The sequence below is a fragment of the Myxocyprinus asiaticus genome, chromosome 42 (assembly GCF_019703515.2).
Source record: "Myxocyprinus asiaticus isolate MX2 ecotype Aquarium Trade chromosome 42, UBuf_Myxa_2, whole genome shotgun sequence".
NCBI lineage: Eukaryota > Metazoa > Chordata > Actinopteri > Cypriniformes > Catostomidae > Myxocyprinus > Myxocyprinus asiaticus.
In genome coordinates this window covers 7,326,529-7,350,781 of record NC_059385.1, presented here as the reverse complement: position 1 = coordinate 7,350,781, position 24,253 = coordinate 7,326,529, and the positions used below count along the sequence as shown (strand labels likewise).

Genomic DNA, 24,253 nt, shown 5'->3' with positions numbered 1-24,253 from the left:
ACTAATTTCCTATGTGAAGAAGGTTAGCCAAACATAACAGGGCTCATATACATCTTGAAGTTTTTAAGTCAATATGAAAATTAATCGAATGCTGTGTTCATTTTGTGATATAAATATAATAAACAGATGTTTATTTTTGTCACATTTTAACGTATTACTTCCAAAAACGTTCATATAACATAGACAATGACATACCATAACTTACAGCCGACAATCCCGATCTAAACAAGCCCAAATGCAACATAATATGATAAGTAGATCTTGAAATATTCCTCAAAGAGTGTACATGGAAAGACGTTGCTCAAAAGGCCGCTCAACACACATTGTGTGTGTGTGTGTGTGTGTGTTTGTGTGTGTTGTGTGTCCAAAGATTTGTGTGTCCAAACACACATCCACATACAGTATGTGCTCATCTAAAGGACTGGGATGCTCCTGAACACTTAATATTTCTGTATTTTGCAGTCTAATCCATTCGTTTCCAATGGCCGGTCATTTTTGACTGGGAACACAAGTGTAACAAAGTGAAATAAAACCAAAAGAAAATGGTCCAATTTTTTGTGTGTTTTCAGATACCATATGTGAACAAAGTCAAAGAATTTTATTCCATTTGGATTAAGTAAAAAAAAAAAAAAAATCGTCCAGGTCAAAATGACTGGAACACAACTAAGGGTTCATACATATTCCTGGTCTTACTGTGAATAATTCATTGGTTCACATTATTCCAAAGGGGAAAAAAAATGTTTTTGTGACTTTACTTTAGGCTGACGTCACCAAGCTCTCTTATTTTTAATCCCTCTGCTCCTGAACTTCATTATCCAATCCATTCCAGATGGATAAAATCAATTCCTGCCCTACATTTCTTTCTTGTTAAATTTCCTGTTTCACTCTGAAATATGTCAGATCACAGAAATAAAATGGGCTGCAAATGGCGTTTCTTGCCACTTTAAAATTACAGTAGCAAAAACAGCCAGAGAGAGGACAGAATATGATCATGTAAAACTTAATCAAAACCTTGCTACAAAAGTGACACCAAAGTGTAGAATAGATTTTCCAGGATAGAATTTATCGCAAATGCAAGCAGAGAGTAGTGACCTGGCATTTACCCCAGCTGAGCAGAGTATCTGTTTACAAAAGAACGACAGGGCTGATGATGTCATCCTGTCAGAATGCTCTTCACATCTGATTAATGTCTGATTACTCGTCTGCTGACTACGCCTGGAAGAGTTACATTTGCTGCTTTGAAAAAAGCTGCCTTGCATTTACTTTAAAGCGATAGTTCACCCAAAAATGAAGATTCTGTGCTTACCCTCATGTTGTTACAAACCCAAATGACTTTCTTTCTTCCATGAACAGGCGGAGATATTATGCAGAATGTTAGTCTCAGTCACCATTCACTTTCACTGCACTTTCGAGGTTAACATTCTTTCTAACATCTCCTTTTGTGTTGCATGAAAGAAAAAAATTAATACAGGTTTGGAGTAAATGATGACAGAATTTTAACTTTTGGGCAAACTACTCCTTTAATGGTAATTCTTTTCTTGAGTGCTCCAGCGGACAAATAAATGCAATGGAAGCCTGTTTTTAATTAACGTGGAATGTTGAACATTCAGCAGTAGGGTCGTTTCCACATCGCTCTTTCTAAATGCACCCAGAAAGCTGCGGCTGGCCTTGCAGCCACACTAGTGAAAAGCACATGACAAATTGTTTTTATCACTGAAGTGGTTGCCTGTGCCGCACGCTTTTAAGAGCATCCGTCATTTCTCGCATCGCAAACTGCGTGTTGAAGCCCTTCTTACCAGATGATCCAAACCACAGTTCGTTTTATTGTGTGTACCAGCAACTTTATAGCAAAACAGTTTAGACAGTTAAGGGCTTTCATTCCAATTAGTCAAGTTATACGTATATTAAAGGAATAGTTCGCCCCAAAAATAAAAATGCTGTCATCATTTTCTCACCCAAATGACTTACATGGAACACAAAAGGAGATACTGTATTAGGAAGAACGTTAGCCTAAGTCGCCATTAAATTTAATTGGATGGAAAAAAGATGCAGCGGAAGAGAATGGTGAAGGCAGGCATTCAGGTTTGGAACAACATGAGGGCGAGCAAACGATGACAGAATTGTCATTTTCGGGTGAACCTTCCATTTACAAATTACATTAGATGAAAGGAAACCGAACAAGGCCAAAAGGGTTGTGATAATTTAGCTTTTGTACAGACCAAGCCGTTTGTGTGAGCAGTCAGCAATGGATTTGGGAAGACAAAGATGCATTTTCCTTCTTCCGCTCTCCCCCGCAGTCAGCTAGATTTTCTACCTAATGTGCACGAAAGTTGCAAATTACAGCAAAATGGACGTGGCGGGATAAAAAGTGTATTAAAGTATTGATCTGAGCAGGTCAGTGGTTAACTGTAGCCCGGCATCACGTTGATGGCGAAACAGGAGTGAATCTCATCTGCTCGTTTGTTTACACTTTGATTCTGGATGAATGTTTGTGTCCTGCATTGATAGATATGTTTAGCCATTGATTTTGGGATTTATGTGGGAAAGGCATTATAGTTATTGACTGAAACACAATTGTGTTTTCTCTTGGAGAGGAAACCATCCAAAAAGAGAGAAATCTGTAACAGATATTTATGATTAAATAAGCTTAAGAATGCACAAAGGCTGGAAAAAAAAATAAAAATGGAATGGTTTTAAAGGAATAGTTCACCTGAAAATTTTTTATTATGTTATTATATACAGTACTCTTGTCATTCCAAACTCATTTGCCGTTATTTTTACATGGAACAGAAATATAATTTGTGCTCATCTGTACTGGAACAGTGTTTTCCTCCACCGAAAATTGAGCATTTTGAAAATGCTTTCCATTACCGCATGCTTTGGAAAACGATGATGTAAAGAAACTGAGTTTTCAAACGAAAGCAGGTAAGTGTGGATGTGGCCTTAGACACTTTTAGACACCAAACAGCATCGGTTCTCGTGTGCAATGTATCCGAACGTTATGCACAAGTTTGAATATGTGTAACAGAATTAAATGTTAGTTTTTCAGTGAATATCGACTTCAATTTTGGTCTGTTCCTCACAAAAAAAAGCTGTCGTATGACTTTAGAAGATTTGGAATATGTTGCATGAGTCACATGGACTACTTTTTGGGGGGGGGGGGTTCTGCCCTTTTTGGAGTTTGACAGCCGTGGCCACCATGGACTGTCATTGCATGGAAAAGAGCTGTGTATACATTCTTTAACAGAAAAAATTAAATAAAAAAAATATTTTCCACATATTTGTACCCTTAAGGAGAAAAAAAAATTTTTTTTTGTTCCCAGAGGAACTAAACCTTTAAAAGGTACACAATAGGTCCTTAGGGTGCAATTATGTAATAAAAACGAGTTATACATTTTTAACTATAGGTACTGACAAGGTCTCCTAAAGGGTACCACCACAGTGATGGCCCTTGTACCATAAAAAGTACAACTTTTTCTGAGAGTATATAAATATTGACAGAATTTAAATTTTTGGACGCACTATTCCTTTAAACTCAAGGGTTGGTGTAGTGAGCAAAATCGAGAAGTACAAATTCTGCTGATATGATGTTGACAGATACATCAGGAATCAGGTTTCCCTTCAGGACTTTGATCCTGTGGTGGATTTAGACCAGGTGGAGAGAGGGAGAGACAGCCGAGTCCAGCGATCCGACTTCTCTTGTGATAAATCTTTCCTTTTCATTCATTCCTTTGCCTTTCATCTTCTGAAGTACAGGATGACTCCTGGTCTCTCAGTCCTCAAGGGTTTGTTCAATCTGCTCAGGGAGTGAGGTGCTACTATATGCCTAAAATTAAACGTAGGTCTTATCAATCCAGTTGTGTGAAATATTGCATATGCTTGAGTCAATAATGCAGCGTTTCGTGCTGGTTTTGTGGTTAGACGGTTGATCCACAGGGATCTGCTCTGCAGTGCAGCAGCTCTCTACAAGATCATCTCATTAAAGAAGAACATGACAGCACTTACAGTATGTGTGTGTGTCTGTGTGTCTGTGTGTCTATATGTGTCTTTATCTGCTGTCAGCTGTATGTGTTCGTTTGAAAGAAAAGCTCAAATGCGAACAGTGAGCTGTCAGAAAAGATGGCAGCTTCTTGTGGAGGTCCAGCACTGATGGACATGTACTGTAGGTCATAAGGGTTACACTTATTTTTGATTATGGATCCCAGGACAGATGCAGAGCCACATTTATTCTAATGGAGTGGCACTGTGGTACAATAACTGTATCTGTAACAGGTCAGAAAAAAAAAAGATGGTATTGCCATGGTACCATGTCCAAAAAAATCATGGCATTACCATGGTAACAGGTAAAAAAAAAAAAAAAAAAAAAACATGGTATTGCCATGGTATCATGTCCAAAAAAACATTTTATTGCCATGGTACTTATACATAGAAAAAAATATGGTATTGCCATGGAACATGTCCAAAAAACATGGTATTATCATGGTATATTGTGACAGGTCTCTAGCTTTCTTTGTTAAGGAAGCGAGGGCCGGGTAAAATGTACAGTGTAAATACTTTATTTCACACACTTTGCAGTCTAACACAAACAGTCTACTTTTCAGCACAACACACATACTCGTAGATCAACTCTGCTTGTGTGCGTCTCTCTCTCTCTCTCTCTCCTCCGGCGGTCTGGACTGCCCTTTTAACCTCCTCCAGCTCTCACTGCAACACAAAACAGCTGTTAGAGGTGATTTCTATCCATTCGCTTCACCTCACAACTCGCCGTGTGACCTCAAAGGGTCCTTGCCACTTGGCGAGTAATTTAGAGCTTGATGTGGGGAGCACATTATCTCCTGGTGTAAATTCCCGTAACCGAGTACCCATATTATACAGCCAGCTTTGACGTTCTTGAGCCTGGAGCAAATTCTCCTGTGTTAATTGCCCCAGTGTGTAGAGTTTTGCTCTCAGGTCAACAACGTATTGAATTTAGTTTTTGCTGTTTGAAGGTCCCCCCTCCCAGTTTTCGCGTAGGACGTCGAGCACGCCGCATGGTCGACATCCATACAATAATTAAAATGGGGAGAACCTCGTGGAGGATTGCGGGACCTCTCATACCTCAAATAATAGGGTCTCGAGCCACTTGTCCCAATTTTGAGCGTCTTCGTGCAAGAACTTACTAATCATATTCTTTAGGGTCTGATTAAATAGTTTGTTTAGCCGTCCGTTTGGGGGTGGTAAACGCTGGTCCGAATCGATTTAATCTCCAATAATTTGTACAGTTCGTGTAGTGTACGTGACATAAATGTAGTGCCCTGATCAGTGAGGAGTTCTTTTGGAATCCCCACTCGGGAGACAATTCTGAAGAGTGCCTCAACAACACTTCGCTTTGAAATGTTGCGCAGAGGCACTACTTCCGGATATCGCGTTACATAGTCCACCAGAACTAATACAAAGCGACGTCCGCGTGCTGTCCATTCTAATGGCCCGGCAAGGTCCATACCAGTTCTATCGAAGGGGACCTCGATTAATGGAAGGGGGCGCAATGGCACTCTTGGGATGGCTGGCAGATTCATCAGCTGCGAACATCCCTGCGAATGCCCGGCCAATAGAAATGGGCCATTAGACGTTCAGTGTCTTTTCCTGCCCTAAGTGACCCGCCATCGGATTGTAACGAGCCGTCTGGAATAACATTTCACGATGGGAAATCCCCTACTGGGAATCTTCTAAGGGCTGGGGAAGCCGAGACCTCCCCCTCCCTTACATCATCCTGATGTGGAGCTGATGTAGATGGCCCTGGCACCGCCTCCCCAGCCAGAGAATCACACACCACACACTGAAACTTTTTGTTGCAGGACCCATACACACATTCCCCTTATTAAAGTTGTAAATGCCGGCCAATTCGTAAGATTAGTGGATGGGAGAGGCAGGGAATAACCGCAGCTTCGACACTATGCTTTTGTCCCCGAAATTGAATAAGGACCGTCACTACAGGGTAATTTTGAATATACCCATACACACACCTTACCTTCACCCACCGGCTTGTATCCAAAGCCTCAAATTGAACCAAGGTTTGGTGAATGGAGGTTTGATTACAACCTGAATCCACCAAGGCTTGGTATGTACCCCCCTTAATACTCACAGTTATCCAAGATGCTACTGCTTGATCAGGGGCGGCCTGTGGCACATCGGGGATCTGAACCAATTTCTCCACCTCTATCGTGGGGCTTCGGTCCTGGAAATGCCCAGGTTCCCCGCAGCTCCAGCAGACCGGCCCAGATTCACGTCCACACCCGCGGCAGCGGATTCACTAGCCTGTGGAGGAGAGTGAAGAGGGTTATAGCAAACCAGCGGGTTGAACGGTCCACGGGACCGGGGAACCAGTTTTGGGGACATAATTCCCCGTTTCTGGGGAACAGGAACAGGATGGGGGAAGGAGAGGGGAGGGAGGAGAGAGAGAGGGAGAAAGAAAGAGAGAGAGAGAAGAAGAGGGCTCGCCGGCCACCGAATAAGCCGCCATATGGTCCTCAGCCAGCTGGACCGCCTCATCCAGCGACGCTGGGCGGTGGCACTGGACCCACTCCGCCATTCCTTTCGGTAGCCGGGTGATCAGCTGTTCCTCTCCCGGCCTCGCTCTCCACAGATATCGCTCGGCCACGCCCACATCACCACATACATATAAAAACAAACATGATATTGCCATGGCATCATGTCCAAAAAACATGGTATTACCATGGTACATATACCATGTACCATAGTATGTTGTCCATAAAAAATGGTATCACCATGGTACACCTCTAAAAATGTTATATTGCTAAGGTACAGTATAGCAGCATCACTGCAGTGTGTTTGTTGTTTTCATTAAGAGTTCCACAAACACCCAACCCTAACCCTACACTAAACCCTACCCCAGGGGTACTCAATAGGTGACTCCGGTCTGGATCCGAAGGACAGTTCAATCTGGACCGAGATCTAAATCTTTGTGCTAGTTATCTGACACCTGGCTAAGTGATTGTGTATGCATACGTGTATACGCACGCTTATTCCCTAACGCCTAATTCCTGCTCTCTGCGCGTTGCCTCTCTACCCCACAATAGAGGCGCCACTTAAAGCCTGATTCACTGTACATCCGCTACAGATACTGCCCTCTTTCTCTTAAACACACTGCGGAAAACAAAAATGAAGCAAAGTGAAACCATCTTCATCTGTCTGATGTGTGATTCAGACGGTTCAGCTATTTGGAATTTTTTATTTTTATTTTGAAGTACTATTGCTGCCAACGTGGCAAGTATATATTACATAATTTTATAGCCATATGACACCATGTAAGCTACATATTATTATCCAGACCTATTGGAACTTTAATTGAGTACCCCTGGCCTACCCCTAAACTTAATCCAAACCTTACTTCACAAAAATTAACCAGATTAGACACCATAGTATTTTGTAGTAAAATCTTAGTAACCACAATATTAAACATGGTTACTACAGTATATTAAAGGAATGTTCCAGGTTCAATACAAGTTTAGCTCAGTCGACAGCATTTGCAGCATAATATTGATTACCACAAAAATTTATTTTGACTCGTGCCTCCTTTTCTTTAAAAAAAGCAAAAATCTTAGTTCCAGTGAGGCACTTACAATGAAAGTGAATGTGGCCAATTTTTGAACATTAAAATACTCACCTGTTCAAAAGCCAAAAGACATAAACAATATGTGTGTAAACATGATTTTAGTGTGATAAAATCACCTATTAAGCTTTTCTGTGTACATTTATAGACAATTTTACAATTTCGTTACCATGACGATGTAATGTCAACAAACCCTCAACAACGATTTAAACAACTTTATAGCTCAAATAATACACAAGTTTTAACAGAAGAATTAATGAGAGTGCTTTTTATAAAATTATAAGCTTCACAATTATATGTTTAAACCCTCCAAAAATTGGCCACATTCACTTTCATTGTCCCCATTCACTTACTGTAACCTTGATTTTTTTTAAATAAAAGGAGAGATGAGTCGAAATAAATTTTTGTGGTATTCAACATTATGCCATAAATGCTGTTGATTGAGCTGAACCAAAGTCTTTCTAGCAAGTCAGTCCACTGTCGGCCATCTTTGGATTTCCAGTCATGCCCGTGCAGCTCCTATCTACTTGAATGGGGAAAGAGCGAAATCTTAAAAACGTTGGTCAAGATTATGATCAAAGAACATATTTCAAATCAGCAATAAAATTTGACAATACTGGACTCATAAATTGTTATTCTTTACCTCATATTATGCTATATATCGCATTTTCCCCGGCTTGTATAGGTAATTGCATGCACATTCTAGAGTTGATTGACAGGTCTGTATCTAAAAGGTGATTGGTTCTTTTAACTATAAGGCGGGACTTCCTTTCTACATCTGTTGACTGTTGGGCACTAAGAGCTCCTTGGTTGTGTTCTAGTTTCTCCCATTCATTTTAATAGAAGTGGCCCATCTCTGCTAAATACTCTCTGGCTTAATTTATATTGAACCCGGAACATTCCTTTAGCACCATATTACCATAGTAACACCATGGTTAATTGCATTAAATCTATGGCTTCCATCAAAAAAAAAGATTACAACAATATTACTATAGTAAAACCATGGTAAATTTTACCTGGATCAAACCTTTCTCTCAACTCCCGGACCATCACCATGACCAAATCACTGCGAGACAATCAACTTTTATTTGTTATTATAAATAGTATTAAATGAAATATTAAGAGTGGAGACAGGAAACATGTTGGGGAAAAGTGGGACATTGGGTGGAATTGAACATGCGTCTGTCCGCACGAAGAAGAAAAAAACACATCCACGCCGAATTTACACACTGCGCAGCAACACCTGAGGGCACAGTTTGTCATAAATTTCTTTGTTTCCACCAGACTATGTGCAAATAGTGTAAATAGCGGTGCTGTGTGGCAGGTGCCACTCAGAGAGAATAAAATGTTATTGACATTGTTTTTAAAAAAAAAAAAAAACATTTAAAAATGTTATTACCAAGGTATCAAATCCCCCAAAAAACATGGTATTACCTTAGTACAGGTACATATCTAAAAACTATGGTATTGCCATGGTACAAGTCCAAAAAACAAAGTATTACCATAGTATCAAGTCCAAAAAATAAACATGATATTATCATGGTACAAATCTAAAAATATGATATTGCCATGATACATGTCAAAAGAATATGGCAATACAATGGTATCATGTCCAAAAAATATGACATAACCAGGTCAAAAAACATGATAATACCATAGTATTTTTTGTGTTAGTGGAGGGGACAGGAAATTATTGGGGGGAGAGAGGTGGAAAATACAATGCAGGCCAGAAACAAAACTGTGTAACCCATGTGAGCACTATAGCTCCCTCATGTCAGATTAATTTTACACCAAAATATTTCAAAGAATACTATGCTACTACAATGGTACATATACAAAGAAAATGCAAAAAATATGGTATTGCCAAGGTACCATGTCAAAAAAGGTAGTAGTACCATGCACTTTTTTGTTAGTGGAGGGGACAGGAAATTACAGGGGAGAGAGATTGGTCATGGGATTAGGACATGTTGCAGGCCGGAACCAAACCTGTGCAGCCACTATGGCTTGGCTCCATCAGGGGTATATTTGTTTGGACATAAACTCTGTCACATCGACAGGTTAACTAACCTGTAGAGCTGCTCCATACGCCACAAATTTGATTATCAAACTCCTATTTATGCTCAGTTCTCTGTGTTCCTTTTCACATTGCGTTCGGCGTGTACTAACGGTGAGACAGATGATCTTGTTTTCTCTGCGTGTGTCACCCAGAGTGATTGACGCATGTGACGTTCAGCTGGAGATAATGAGCCATTTTCACATGAGTGTCATTGCCCGCTTAAACGCCTCCAATTCAAATGAGATGCTCATCAGCCTTCTCTGAAGGCTGAAAACTAAAGAGAAAAGTCAGTGGAATCCTTGCCTCAAGATGGTATTTTGTTGTGCCCTCTTTTCTTCTCATATACCAAGCACCCTGTGGTTTGGATGGCAGCATAGCGGGTACCAGGGCATCAGGTAGCGTTCAAGCGTGTTGATGCCATGAGCTGAATTCTTGAGCAGGAAGGGATTAGAGAATTCTTCCTGCCATCAAAGTGTCGCCTACAGTCACTGGTAAGGAAGGCTTGGGTTTTAATGGGAGGGAAACATTCCTAACCTCATACCGGCAGGCCAGATGCAGAATAGTGTTTATGCAGATGCAAAATATTGTTTGATTGAGAAATATTGGTACGAACTAAGTTCTTATGGCTTAATAAACAAACAAAAAAAAAAAAACATTTAAATGTGCAGTCAGTGGAGATCTGCTGCCACAAAATAAAAATCCAGTTATTCTAGTCTTCTAGTTTTCAGAGAGGCTTCATTGTAGACTTTAGAGTGATGAGGGCAGTTTGTTGCCGGCAAAGTGGGACAAGAATCAAGAAAATTGGACAAGGCAAACAGTTCTTTGTTTTTTTAAGTCTGTTGTTGTGCCCACTCAGCTTTGCTGGAAACTGTAAATGCACACATAACCGGGAAGAGGGGGAAGGGGTGTGTGTGTGTGTGTGTGTGTGTGTGTGTATGTGTTCTGGTGAAATATTGAGTGTGTGTTTTGGGGCTTGAAAGAAAAGAGAAGGCAAGAATATATAGATACATTTGCTTTTCTGTACAGTGTAGCACATGGTTCATCTTAAGCTGATTTAAACTGCATTTATCTGTCAAGGTTTGGGCTACTCTTGAAATATTACCTTCAGTGCAGTTTAAAAGTTTAATATCACACATGAAAGTCTGGTGTCTCTCATGTGAACATCCCTATAAAGTGAGACACTTCACATTAAAGCTGTATTTTATGTCTCGGTTCCATCGAGCTATAAAGAAGGCAAAAGATATGTGTTGCATTACACCAAGTGTCCAGAGACCCAGCAGTAAATAAAGGCGCACTTTGGCCACTGTGCTGACAGGTCAAGTGCAGGTTCGTGGTTACACTCTCTTATTTCCACACAACATCAGATGAACAACTCCTCATTTGTGTTACAGAACAACCTCAGAGAATGTGACATGTGGATGAGAAGTGCTATTTTTCTATTTTCTATTTTCTGTAAAGCTGCTTTGGAACAAAAAAACAAAAATAAGCAAACTGCTTATCCGGAGGTGAGAAACTACCATCAAAAATACACAGAAATGGCAAAATAAATGCAATGCAATTATACAATAATAATAATAATAATAATAATAATAATGTATTAAAACACTTCACTTGACCAGAATTTTAATAACCTCTTCTGTGTTTTTGCTTAAATATTACAACCTTGTGGCACCTAAAATGTCTTGGAAACACCATTAGGCCTATTCCGAGGTGAAATGTTGACAATGTTGTCGGTGAACTGATAATCTGCCGTTTTATTTGTGATTTGTGTAAAAAGGGATTCAAAATTATTGTTGTAGCAATAGTGTTCATTTCACCAGGAAACTGCCGCGATATGTACAACAAGCCATGTAAAAATCATTTTGCAAAAGTAAAGGTATAATTACTTGATTATATGAGACCACGTTGCATTTTTCCTTCTGTTTTCCTCTTCCTGTTGGAAGTGTGGAGGTGGCTTTTGGGTGTGAGATCACAGTTCTCTCCCATGGCGAAGCCTGAGTGCCAGTGTAAAGACAGAGAAGGACATGTACCATGACTTTGGACAGTTTGAAGGGTATGGATGTGATGTGTACTATTGGCTGCTCTATAATAAGATTGCTGCGATCTGTGGGGAGGAGAATTTACTGGAGCACAACTCCCCCTAGGGCATCTTCATAGAAATCTGCTTTTCCACCAGCTTTCGGTTGCATCTCAGCCAAGCTGCTTGGTTCCTATTGTTAATGAGCCCCTGTTTCTCTCCCCTTCCCCCCTCAGCCTGAGCGACAATGCGCCAAAAGGGGCTAGAAAATCTCAAGCTGTAGCTGATGGCAGTCCAAAAGAGGATGAACATGACAGATGAATGCTGAACCTTTCTCGCGCCGCAGGCTTTAAAATGGATGTTTATCCCAAGTCTCAGTCCAATGGAGAACTTAAAGGAATAGTTTAGCCAAAATTACAAATTCTGTCATTTACTCACCCTCATGTTGTTTGAAACCCGTATGACGTTCGTTCTTCCATGGAATGCCAAAAGGAAATTTCAGGCATAAGGTTAGGGACAGACAGTCACCACTGACGCAGAGGCGTAGAGGTAGCAAAATCAATGAGTTTTCAACAATAACAAAAAAACTTTAGCTATGTTTATGCCTCAGGTCGGACACAATACCCAGTGCAGTGTGCTCAATTTTATACTGCACAATTAGGCAATTGTACTTCCCTATCCAGGTATTTTATGCATACATACAAATTGCATATATGCACAGTTTACATACTATATACTGCAGAAATAGTATATAATACATAATACTCATGTATTATGGTAGTATGATATTTGGAACTACCATAATACTCATACTATCTTCTGACATTTTTACACCTTTATTTCAACCAGAATTCTGAGATCTGACATTGGTCATTTTATTGTCTAAATAGTTAATGGCACATCACGACACTATTTTAAAACCTCTTTTACTCTTCTTGATTATATATCATTCTCTTAATCTTAACTCATTCTCTCTGATTTTACTGTATATCAAAGATGAATTTCCATGATCCTGTGAGGCAATGCAGATTTATTGGAGGATTTATTTGATCATATCTTTTCCTTTGAAGAACAACCTCTCATTCTGATCTTCTCTAACATGTCCCATATTAACGCTCTGGCCCGCAGAAATTCACCTGCTTCCGTCAGAACCCATTTTTTCCTGGCCTGTATTTTAACTCATTTAATACCAAGATGCTTTTGCAGAATAATTTGCCCAAAAAAGTCCCTTTGGTGTATTTTATATATATATATATATTTATTTTTATTTCATTGGACTGTCAAAAGTTACAACATTTTACCAAAATTGAATCAAAAATGATTTATGCATTTCTCTTTCCAAGATAATTGGACATCATTTGCTGAACTAAATAGGCATTAAACAACATTTTGAAACATTTATTGTTGAACATGTTATAAAGTATATACCGTGTAGATGAGAGCCATAAACAAACAAATTAGTGTGGGCATGGCCACACTGTTTCACGTATAGTAAAAAAAATAAAATACTGTATGCAATACATGCAGTAGTATATTCAAACACATGACAAGTGTAAAATTTTCAATCCAATCCTGAAAATACAGAGATCCTTGATAATATGTGTCACTTTATCTTTTTAAAGCATAATGGTGTCGCATACGCCTCAGGTGTAAAGTTGTGTGGCTGTCATAACAGTGCACAGGCTGTGTGGTCATTATTGCTGTAATCAGAATGCATGCTGGGAAGTAATTAGCTTGGCCTTCATTTAACTGCCTCCCTGTGTTAATGTAGAGTAGTTCAAACACAAAGGATGTTGAGGTACAGTAGAAATCGCTGCAGGACTTACACTCTGTGCACGGCCACAGCTTTTTATTGCTTGGTGAGTGGAAAATGTATCATGATGGGAAAGGTTGTGATGATTTGGAATTGGAAATCTGGGTTTATAACTCAGATAACATAACAGTTACTCTGGCTGCCAATCTGAATGTGGCGACACACAACTGTTGATCTTGCTTTGGTTTTGTTGGGAACTATTTTCGTTAGTGGTGCAAAAATACAAAATTACTGGCATATTGTGTATACAAGGTATGCTGCTTATATTAACTTTGATTAGATTCAGGTAATCACAGCTGTGCTGATATTCAGTACAGCAATACTCTTGCTCATGTGAAATTGCTTACTTAACAGATTTCATATGCCCATGTTATCAGCAGTATTTTATCTATAGCCTATTCAGTATTTGAGTCAAAATGTGTCAGCCTCAATAAATTCAGAACAATGGCTATGTTCCTTTTCAGAAATATCTAATAGTCCATTCCCTTGCTTGCGTTATTGGGCTGATTTCCTGTTCAGTGTGAAAAATGGCTGCTTAGCTTGTAAAACCAATTCCATTAATTTATCTGAGAATATAACAATGATTGTCTCTATGGAGCAGCTCTGCTTAGCCTCTGGCCTTTCGCCTGAATCATTTTCTTTCAGTTCTGGATGAGAGTCCTTGTGCCCTTGTGTATGAGCCTGAACAGAACCAGTGCATCCGTCAAGTGCAGTGTTGGGTGCCGTTCACACAGAATTTTCAGGTTTTAAAGAAGATTTGTTTCAACAGATGATATAAAAAATAAAAAATAGACCTTGAAATGTGTTTTTAGCACAAGTACGCATTTGGTCTGGATGGCCTAAACTGAAAATAGCAACGCTACTAACTTAACTATATTTTTCAGTAGCGTACAGTACTTCAGCTGTTTTCAAAATAGTGTAGTTTTTTTCAGGAACAAGCGACTTTTTTTCTAACATCCTGCAAAACTGTCCTGTCTCTCAAATGTAATGTTATGTAATTGAATGAAAATCATTCTAGTGAATCGGTTAGTTCGGAAAACAAATAGATTACAAAAAAGCGATTCACCAACTTGAGTCTTTGTGCAACATTTTAGATGTTCTTATTTAGAGTGAAATATTTATACAAATGCTTGGGTTCATTAGTTTTTCATTTATTGTAGTTATTTTGTTGTTGTTGTTTTTAATGTAATCAAATATACTTTTAAATTTTTATGTAAATAACAGTCATTTTTTTAATCATCTGGTGTCACGGTCCTGTCACTCTGTCAGTCTGGGTTTTTGTCTGACAGGACTGTGGCATCATCGTCCCATATCCGTCTTGTCTTTCATTGTCTGTCTTTGTGTGAGTGCACGGTTTCGGTTGAATTCCCTGCCATGCGCTCTTCGGTCTGTCTTGTTTCATGTCTGGAGCATGGTGTCTGGATCCTGACTTCCTGTCTGGTTTGGATTCGATCTGTTTTGGGATCCGGACACTCATGCTCCATGTTCAGTCAGTTATTGACGTGGGTGCATCGTGCTTATGTCATCTTGGCGGCATGCATTTCTGCCCCAGCCCTGGATTACCTTTTTCCCCTATGGGGTAGTTTATGTTTGTTTTTTCCCCCTTGTGGGAGTTTTGGATTGTTTTTGCCCTTTTTGTGTTATTAATAAATCCTTTGTTTTTTCAACTCTGCGATTGGGTCCTGAGCCTCATTCTCTGACCGTGACACCTGGTCAATTTTAAATTGTGTTAAGGCACTTCAGCTGTTTTCAGAATACTTGTAGCGATGCATCTCTGTTTTTAATATTACATTGTATTGAGCACACAGCTTTACAGCAGAGTGAACTTTGAAAATAATGAAATATGGTCTCTTAAACTGACCTTTCTCTCATATGTAGTGTTGGGAAGTCTGATTCATTGTAGTAAATCAGTTCATTCAGACCAACAGATTAAAAAAAATGTTGGAAAAAAAAAATAGTTCTTTTTTTTTTTAGCAAAATTTACTAAAATGCTTATGTTCATTACAGTTTTTGACTCATCTATTTAAATTATGGTGTGTTGTATTTTTTTATGTTTTTAAACACAATGGTAAATTGGAAACAATTTACAATAAGGTTGTATTTGTTAACAGTTTGGTTTTTGGTTGTATCATTTAACTATATTAGTTAACAAACTAACAGTGAACAAAGCTTTTCAACAATTAATATTGAATAATGTTAATTTTAACATATACTAATAGATTTTTTTAATTAAAAGTTGTATATGTTAACATTAGAAAATGCAGTTTTCCTTGATCTTTTGACATATAGTTCATTTTCCTATATAAATATACTGTAAGCTTCAGAACTCAAAACTTCCTCCTCACTGCAAAAAGAGTATTTGTTCAAACCAAGCTGCCAATACAACTCGTTCTCTATGTCCTCCACACTGTGGTAAACATTTGCATCTAACCGCCTCCACAACAACATATCAACATCTACTTTACCTTGTTACTTCATAGCCCTGCCTTGTAGCAGTGAGCAGTGAGATGACAGGGAGAGAGCAATCATAACAGTGGGCGATTACTGTCAAGTCGTAAAGGAGAAGCAGCACCAAAACTGAGCGTTTCTGACAAATGAGGAATAAACCTCGCTAATATTATAAGTGAACCACAAGGAACATATAAAAATAATAAAAAAGGCATGTCATGATCCCTTTAAGAAATAACATGAACTAAGAAAGATTTTTTTTTTTTTTCAAATTTACATCAAGCAAGATGAATAAATGCTGTAAAAATATGTTGTGCATTTACTACATTTTCAAAGTAGCTTCCGCACAAGTGGTCGCATGATATCTCACACCGCTCTCTAAAACCCCCAGTCTGCCTCTGTATCCTGCAGTAAAGCCAACTAAAGCCCTTCGGTGATGCTGCCGTCCTAACTGCTCACTGGCATCAGGCCTTAATAATTCCTCTTCTCTCTCTCTCTCTTCAGTATTGCTGAGTGTGCTTCAGGCTAACGGCCAGACGGAGATGAAGAGGGTAGTTGGAGACAATGCCACACTGCCGTGCCACCATCAGCTGTGGCAAGCCGACACTTCTCTACTGGACATCGAATGGATGCTGCATAAATCCAGCACACGACAGAAAGTGGTGAGAGCACGTCTCTGATCTCCCGCTACTGCGACATTGCACTGCTGCTGATGTGGGCCTTTGCAGTGGCTTGCTGCTCACCCGAGTCCCTGATCTGCAGTGCAGCGCTTTTTTCTGACTTGATGGGAAGGGTTATCTTTCTGTAAACTGCACCATCAACTAGTGCTATAATCAGCACTGTAAAAACTGCTTACTTTTAATATGACACTGGTTTGCCTTGTATCAGCCCCTAACAATTACTTTTATGACCTAATGATGTGAAATTGGCCGCAGGACAAGTTTTACATTTTAATCTGGCCACAACTCAAGCCAGTCCCTGAAGTCATTTCTGACACAATATATATCTGACAAGAGAGGGTCAAACCTCTACCTTTAGCTAAATGGCGAAACATTTTATTTAGTTATTTTTCCACGTGACAAAACATGTAGTCTGTTAATGAGAGATAGCTATTTCGTCATATTTTTAGAATTTCTGAAACTGTTTACTCACGCTCATGTCATATCAAACCCTTATGCTTTTATTTTTTCAATGGAGCACAAAAGTATAATTTTTTGAAGAATCTTTAAGTAGGTATTTCCATTCAAAAACAGTTCATATTCACCATGTCTGTCAAACTCCAAAAAGGACCAAAAAAACCCATACTGAAAAAGCACTATGAAATAATCATAAAAGTAGTCCATATGAATTTTGTGCAGTATTTAAGTGTTCTGAAACCTAGCGTGTGAGGAAAAGACAAAAATGTTAGTCATTATTCACTGATAATTTTGCCATCCCCCAAAGCTCATGTCCAGAATTAAAAAATGTTGCGTTCAATTACTTTATTTGCGAGAATCAATGCCAATTTGGCATCATTGAAGTTGACCAGCCATTTTTTTTTTTTTGTTCTGAACACTGCTTTTTAGCGCTTGATAGCATCTGGTCACTTTGAACTGTTGTGTGTGACGATCAGTGTTAGGTGTAATCGATTACATAGTAATTAGTTACTGTAATCAAATTACATTTTCGACCAAAAAAGTAGTGCATCACATTACAGTTTAAATTATTTTAATCAGATTTCAGTTACTGACTTTCGGTTAAATTAATTACTTTTCAGTATATAATCTAAAAATAATATTATTTATTTTTAAAACATTTCAAACATGAATTGTTCATATGTTCATCTGTTTCTGTGACAGCTGAAGAGACAACGAAAATTAACAAGGAGGAAATTTAGACATTATTTTGAATTAAAGTAATTAGTGTGATTAATTTTCAATGAAGGAATCAGTAAAGTAATCTGATTTCAATTTTAGTGACACAATTTGTAGTGAAATTATATTTTTATAACTTAGAGTAACTTACCCAGCATTGGTGATGATTTTGTGTTCAAATTTTGGATTCCATAGAAAAAATATCAGCATAAAGGTTTGGAATGACATCAGATTGAGTAAATAATAACAGAATTTTCATTTTTAGTTTAACAATTCCTTTAAATTGACTGATGATGGATCTTTTTTTGCTCAGTTGTGAACTCTCCCATTGAGATCCAAGTCAAAAACATTTATCAGCAAAATGGGACGTTTCTGGTAAGCAAAATAGCCATTGCTTTGTTGAATGAAGCCGGTGAATCGGGGACACCAAAAGACAAAAATATCCAAGCAAAAAAAAGCCTGATTCTCAATGACTTCAGAATTTGACAGACTCTGACTGCAGGCGTGGACTGTGACTCAATGCAGATGACACTGAATTGTGTCCTCATCTCAGGAAATTTCACAAGCTTAAAGGGATAGTTCATGAAACATGAAAATTCTACCCTCATGTTGTTCCAAACCCATATGACTTTCTTTCTTCAGTGAAACACAAAAGGAGATGTTAGGCAGTTATTCACTTTCATTGCATCTTTTTTCATACAATAAAAGTAAATGGTGACTGAGGCTGTCAGTCCCTAACATACTGCCTAACATCTCCCTTTGTGTTTCATGGAAGACAGAAAGTCAAACAGGTTTGGAACAACATGAGGGTAATCATTTTAACTGTTAGGTGAAATATCGCTTTAATACACCTTGTTTTGTTTGTAACACCATGCCTATCTCACCAGGTGATCACATACTTTGCGGGTCGAATCTACGACCCCAATGAGAGCGAGGTGGGGCGGCTGTCCCTGGCGGGCGACTTCCTGAAGGGTGACGCTTCACTCATGATCAGCGACCTCTTGCTCACTGACTCTGGAGAATACATCTGCAAGGTTAAGAACGGTGGAAAGTACTACTGGAACACAGTCAACCTCATCGTGCTCTGTAAGTCTCTGGCCCTACAGCATGGCTTTAATTAACTCCTCTCATAGGCCCAGGGAATGATAAAGACATGACAGATGCTTATGTCACGAAGTTGGGCACCAAAAATAGCACCAGAAAGTTGTCCCTCTGCATTGTGCGACAGCTGAGCCTGATCTTGGCGTGAAATGAAATTCAGCGAGTACATGACAATAAGAATGACTTGCAGATGTGTCAGGTGCTCATATTTTGCATGATATTGTGGAAAGACAGCTTTGCACGTCGTAATTGTCATAATTTATGAGCAGTGCTGAGGAAGCTACTTTGAAACTGTAGCTTCCCAAACTAAGCTACTGATATTTTGAAATGGTTAAACTGAAGTCAAGTTACTCTTTTGATAAAGTAATTAACTACACTCAAGTAACTAACAAAAAGGAGCTACATATATTGTTCCTATTTAAGGGAACAATACTTCTTTAAATCATATGATTTATTATTAAAATAAGAGCAGAATGTATCTGGTACAAAAACAATTTAAAAAAGCAATTAACATTATGCTATTACCACAGTTGTTAAAGAGAATTTGAAAAATGTTCTTTGTACATTTTATGGCAATCGTGGAAGCAGTAATTCATCAAAAGATGATCAAATGATGGAGAGTCAAGCTACCCTTTTGACACTCTACACTACAAGCTACAAACAAAGGGTGCCTTCTGTCTAGGGTGCCTAGAAGTGATCATCTCTATGCCCTATTCCCTTTTAAAGACACCGGCATACTCACGGCGAAGTGATTCTTCGTTTTGATGATAGGCGTATCTTACTTTGGGCAGATGTGTGAATGGCTTTCACTGCAGACGGAACATGAGTAAAGCAGCATATCAAACAACATAGTAAATGGGCACTTAAGAGTATTTGAGTAGATTTGATTCCTTTTCTAGATTAATTAATCAACAAAAAATCGCATGATACGTTCTTGGAAAATGTCTCTGTGCGAACGGTCGTACAGATGTAGGTAGTCTGTACGCTGGTGTGTTCATATTGACTGGATGGGAATTAGCTGTCGGCATCAAAGTAGGTGGAGCTCCAGGTCACACCTACTGCCTTACTGGCAGTAAGAAGGTGTTTAGCAGCCAGTATGAAGTTTTCCTGAAAGTTTGCGCTGGCGAGCTGTTTCGAACCACCAAAACAATCTTTAAAACACCTTTGTTTTGGCCAGATTTTGTTCTAAATTACGTCACACCCGTTGGTTCTTCGATTTGGTATGAAATGAGGTTCTCACTAGTGGATGAAAGGTGTGGGATTTAAAAATAAGTTATTATTTTAAATTCAGTTTGGAACAATGCTACAGCTTCACTCCATGATGGTTCACCCTTTAAAGTGCCCTGCAAAGTCATCATTTACGCCATTTGGAATACAGTGAAAAAGTAGCTGCCTACGTAGTGGTGGGCGATATACACCGGTATCAGACATGATAAACCAGTAGAAATTTGGCAGCCGGTATACAGTTTGGATTATCAATATCGCAAGCCACCAAGCATGCAAGAAATGTGCACCTCATTCTGTTCACGTCACATGTACATATTCTGTCAGAGAAATGGAGGAGGAAGACGGAGTGGCTTTATGTGAGACTGAGAGAATTGAAGAGAGTTTTTCAGGTACTTACCGTTTTTCGGCGGCCACCCAAGTTAAATTTCAGGCCACCGAATCAAATTCAATGACATTAATCTGACATTCCGAATATTCTTCTCATCAGACACACGCAGCTGTGTTTCACTTGATTTTTTGATCTCTGAAGCATGAAAGTGTGCGCGAGTCCTGCAGGCTTCCATATTGGGCTCCAAAGACACTTGCGCTACTCAACCCGGTTTCTCTCTATCGCGGCACAAACTTCAAAACTTGCGTGACCCATTTGAATTATACTGAGTTTTGAGGTTTTTACCTTAAAGCACTATGGAGGAAGTCAAACATACTGTATCTCAAAAGGCGAGAGAGCCTGACATTCTAACCAACACTGATGAGGAAAAATTCTAAAACAATGTGTCATGCACCAACAATTATGTCATCTGTCATGCTTTTTTTTTAAACTACACATCATCACCCTTAATAAAATTCAGTTCGAATGATGTTAGATACTTGAAAACAAACCGGCTTTGCTTTCAGATATTCAAATATTGTCTACAGAGATGACTTAAACCATTAAGAGCCTAATGAAGTGTTTTATAATAATTATACTAGTAAACAACATCAGACTGAAATGTGACATTAGCATTGTGCTAAGGTTGATTACCACTTTTTGAATACCACTAATGTTTTTTGTTTTTTTTTTAAACTCTATGTTTGTCAAATTCCAAATAAAGAGAAGATTATATTAGAAGTTTATTTATAAATTATTTAATACAATGACTGGATTTTTCAAAAATATGCATTACAATATGGTTATTTAATATATAAACCAATTTTTATAGATTTTTATTTGTATTTTATTTTTTGAAAAATTTTACTGTATCATGATTTATATCATTATCGTGATATAAAATTAGTGAAATCGTGATATAAGATTTTGGTCATATCGCCCACCCCTATGCCTACATTGAAGCTATTTAAGTGAGTAATTAATGAATAATTAAGATATGAAAGTTTAATTTTAGCAGATTAATTTGACCAATATTTGTCACAAAAACAATGAGGATCTTCCTTATCATTGTTGTCAGTTATCATATAATTACTGCAACATTAAACCTGAACATATAACAATAACACTATGCATACATTCTGAGTGGTATTTCACCGCAAAAAAAAATCTGCTAACCTCCTGAAATCCATTCAAAGGAATTTTGTGTGCATGAAAGTTTAGTGACTCAGACCTGCGAATTCGTATGACACAAAGACGTGTGACCCATAGAAGATTAAAATGTTGCATTAAGAATATAAAGTTATTAGTTATTTGTGATATTTATTAAAACTAGAAGCTCTCAAGCATGACATCATATCCTCTTTTAAATAATATTGCATGCTCAAAGCCTAGTGTGACCGCAGCTTTAGCAAATTACCCCTCCCCACGCTATGCAGTAGTTGAACTTCCAAAACAAATAAATCAGCCTTAGCAACTCATTCAACATGTATGATTGTACATCCCTCAGAGGTCATGTTGAATAAACGGCATTACAGGCATCACAACAATATTCTTTTGTTTTTTCTCTATTGTTTCTTATCTATTCCCTCGTTCCATCTTCACTGCTTCGTTAGCCATATAGAGACATTTAAGAGCACCACAAATTTACGCATGCATTTGTACAAATGGCCCGTTCGATTCCGAGGGACAAACATTAGCATTTGTCTTGTTCAACACAAAGATAATGGCTTGGCAGAGGACACAACTGCAGCTTCCTCTGTGCGCCGTAAGTGATCCTGACAGAGTCGGGAGATGGAGGGGACCTGCATCCCACTCAACGGCTATAATTGCATCCCCCCTGTGAGTGCCGGAGCAGAATTGTCCTGGCTCAGCAGATAGAGGCAGCAGGAGCAGATGCTGATGGCCAGGGAGGACAGGAGCGGGGGGTCGAGGACCGACTGGTGAATGCGTTGTTTTACAGATTCATGTTTTAGTGCTCGGTGGCATCACGCTAGGTTTTAAGAGGTTCACAATGTGGGGGAAAACAGATTTGCATAGGGAATAATGAAAAGAGGGCAAAAGGGCATGTGTGATTGTATAAATCTTTGCTTGCTACATTCACATGCTTAAATTGCCCATCACATAATCATCCATCGCAAAACATATTATGACCATTGTTACTTTCTATAGACATTTTAGACAGCTGGTGGAGGTTTTGCTAAACTGTTTATACAGCACTATATATATTTGTGCTTCAAACATGGCTTGTCCAAACAGAATTCATGGAACACGGAATGCAAATGAAGATATTTTGAAGAACATTTGAATTTCCAATCAATGTAAGTCTTTGGGTATTAAAACTTTCAAGCTCCAAAAAGCACATAAAGGCAGCATAAAAGTAATCCATCCCATTTGAGTGGAATATTCCATGTCTTCAGGTCAAGTCAAATGTATTTGTATAGCGCTTTTCACAACAGCTGTTGTTTCAAAGCAGCTGTACATGAAATTTTGCTTTAACAGAAAATGAATATAATGCCAATATTAGTTATTTATGTTTAGAACTATTATTGGTTCAAATGAGTAAACTAAGTAAGTGTTGTGGGTCAATGGTTAAACAAAATGATTTTGTATGAACTATATGTTTTAGTGTTAAATTCCTTGAAGTCATCCCGAATTAACTGAGGTAATACACGTAGATGCATTTTCCTTTGATTTTCGCTGATGAAGGCTTTTGATAGTGGTTAAATCATTTTCTATGTAGTTAATTTTTTTAAAGAGAGTGTTGTCCCTACTTTGACGAAGTTGATATACAGTAGGTAACATTCAGTGAGGAGCATCACAGTCTGGCTGGAAGCTTATGGCAGGTAATTTTGGTGAACTCCGTCCTGAGCCCATGCTTCAGACAGTGGCTCATGAAGAATCCCACGTCTTTGAGTTTGCATCAATTCATTCTCTTTGAAGTCGATTTTGATATTCTCTGTATTGTTAACAGGCCGGAGTTTTGCGATCATAGTGAGCGTGATGGATTATAGCATGATAGAAGGTCACTTAAGTACTGTGGAGCTAGACCATTCAAAGCTTTGTAAGTAATTAACAGAATTTTAAAAGTAATATGAAACTTAACAGGTAGCCAATGTAAAGCAGATAAAATGGGGCTGATATGATCATATTTCTTGGTTCTAGTTAGCAATTTAGCTGCTGCATTTTGAACCAACTGAAGTTTATTTATTAAACCTGAAGGTTTACCTCCACCTAGTAATGCATTACAATAATCTAGTATTGAGGTCATGAATGCATGAATTAGTTTTTTGTCATCAGAAACAGATAGCATGTGTCGTAACTTAGCAATATTTCTGAGGTGGAAGAATGCAGTCCTACAAATATTGGAAATTTGTTTTTGAAAGGTTAGATTGCTATCAAATTTAACACCTAACTTTTTTGCTGTAGACGTTGATGTTACAGTACATCCATCAAGAGTCAGATTATATTTTAGCTCTTATTTTTTAGGTTTTTGTTCCATTAATTAGTTTTATTGGAATTGAGTAGAAGGAAATTTCTAGCCATCCACTCTTTGATATCATTTATACATTCTGTTCATTTGGAAAATTGTGAAATTTCGTTGGAGAAACTATATTGAAGAAATATAAAGTTGGGTATCGTCGGCATAACAGTGAAAACTAATTCCATGGTCCTCTCGGGGGAGCATATATAGGGAGAAAAGCAGAGGCCCTAAAACTGATCCCTGTGGCACTCCATACTTAACTTTAATTTGATCTGACAGTT

At 38.4% G+C, this 24,253-nt stretch overlaps 1 protein-coding gene across 1 annotated transcript in view; it reads left to right on the top strand.

Moving 5' to 3' along the window:
- LOC127432226 (CXADR-like membrane protein) overlaps positions 1-24,253 on the top strand; it is an 81,480-nt gene that overhangs the window by 46,281 nt on the left and 10,946 nt on the right. The window contains exons 2-3 of the mRNA XM_051683140.1: positions 16,448-16,605; positions 18,684-18,882. Of these exons, the coding sequence (XP_051539100.1) occupies positions 16,448-16,605; positions 18,684-18,882 (357 nt within the window). The remainder of the gene's footprint in view (positions 1-16,447; positions 16,606-18,683; positions 18,883-24,253) is intronic.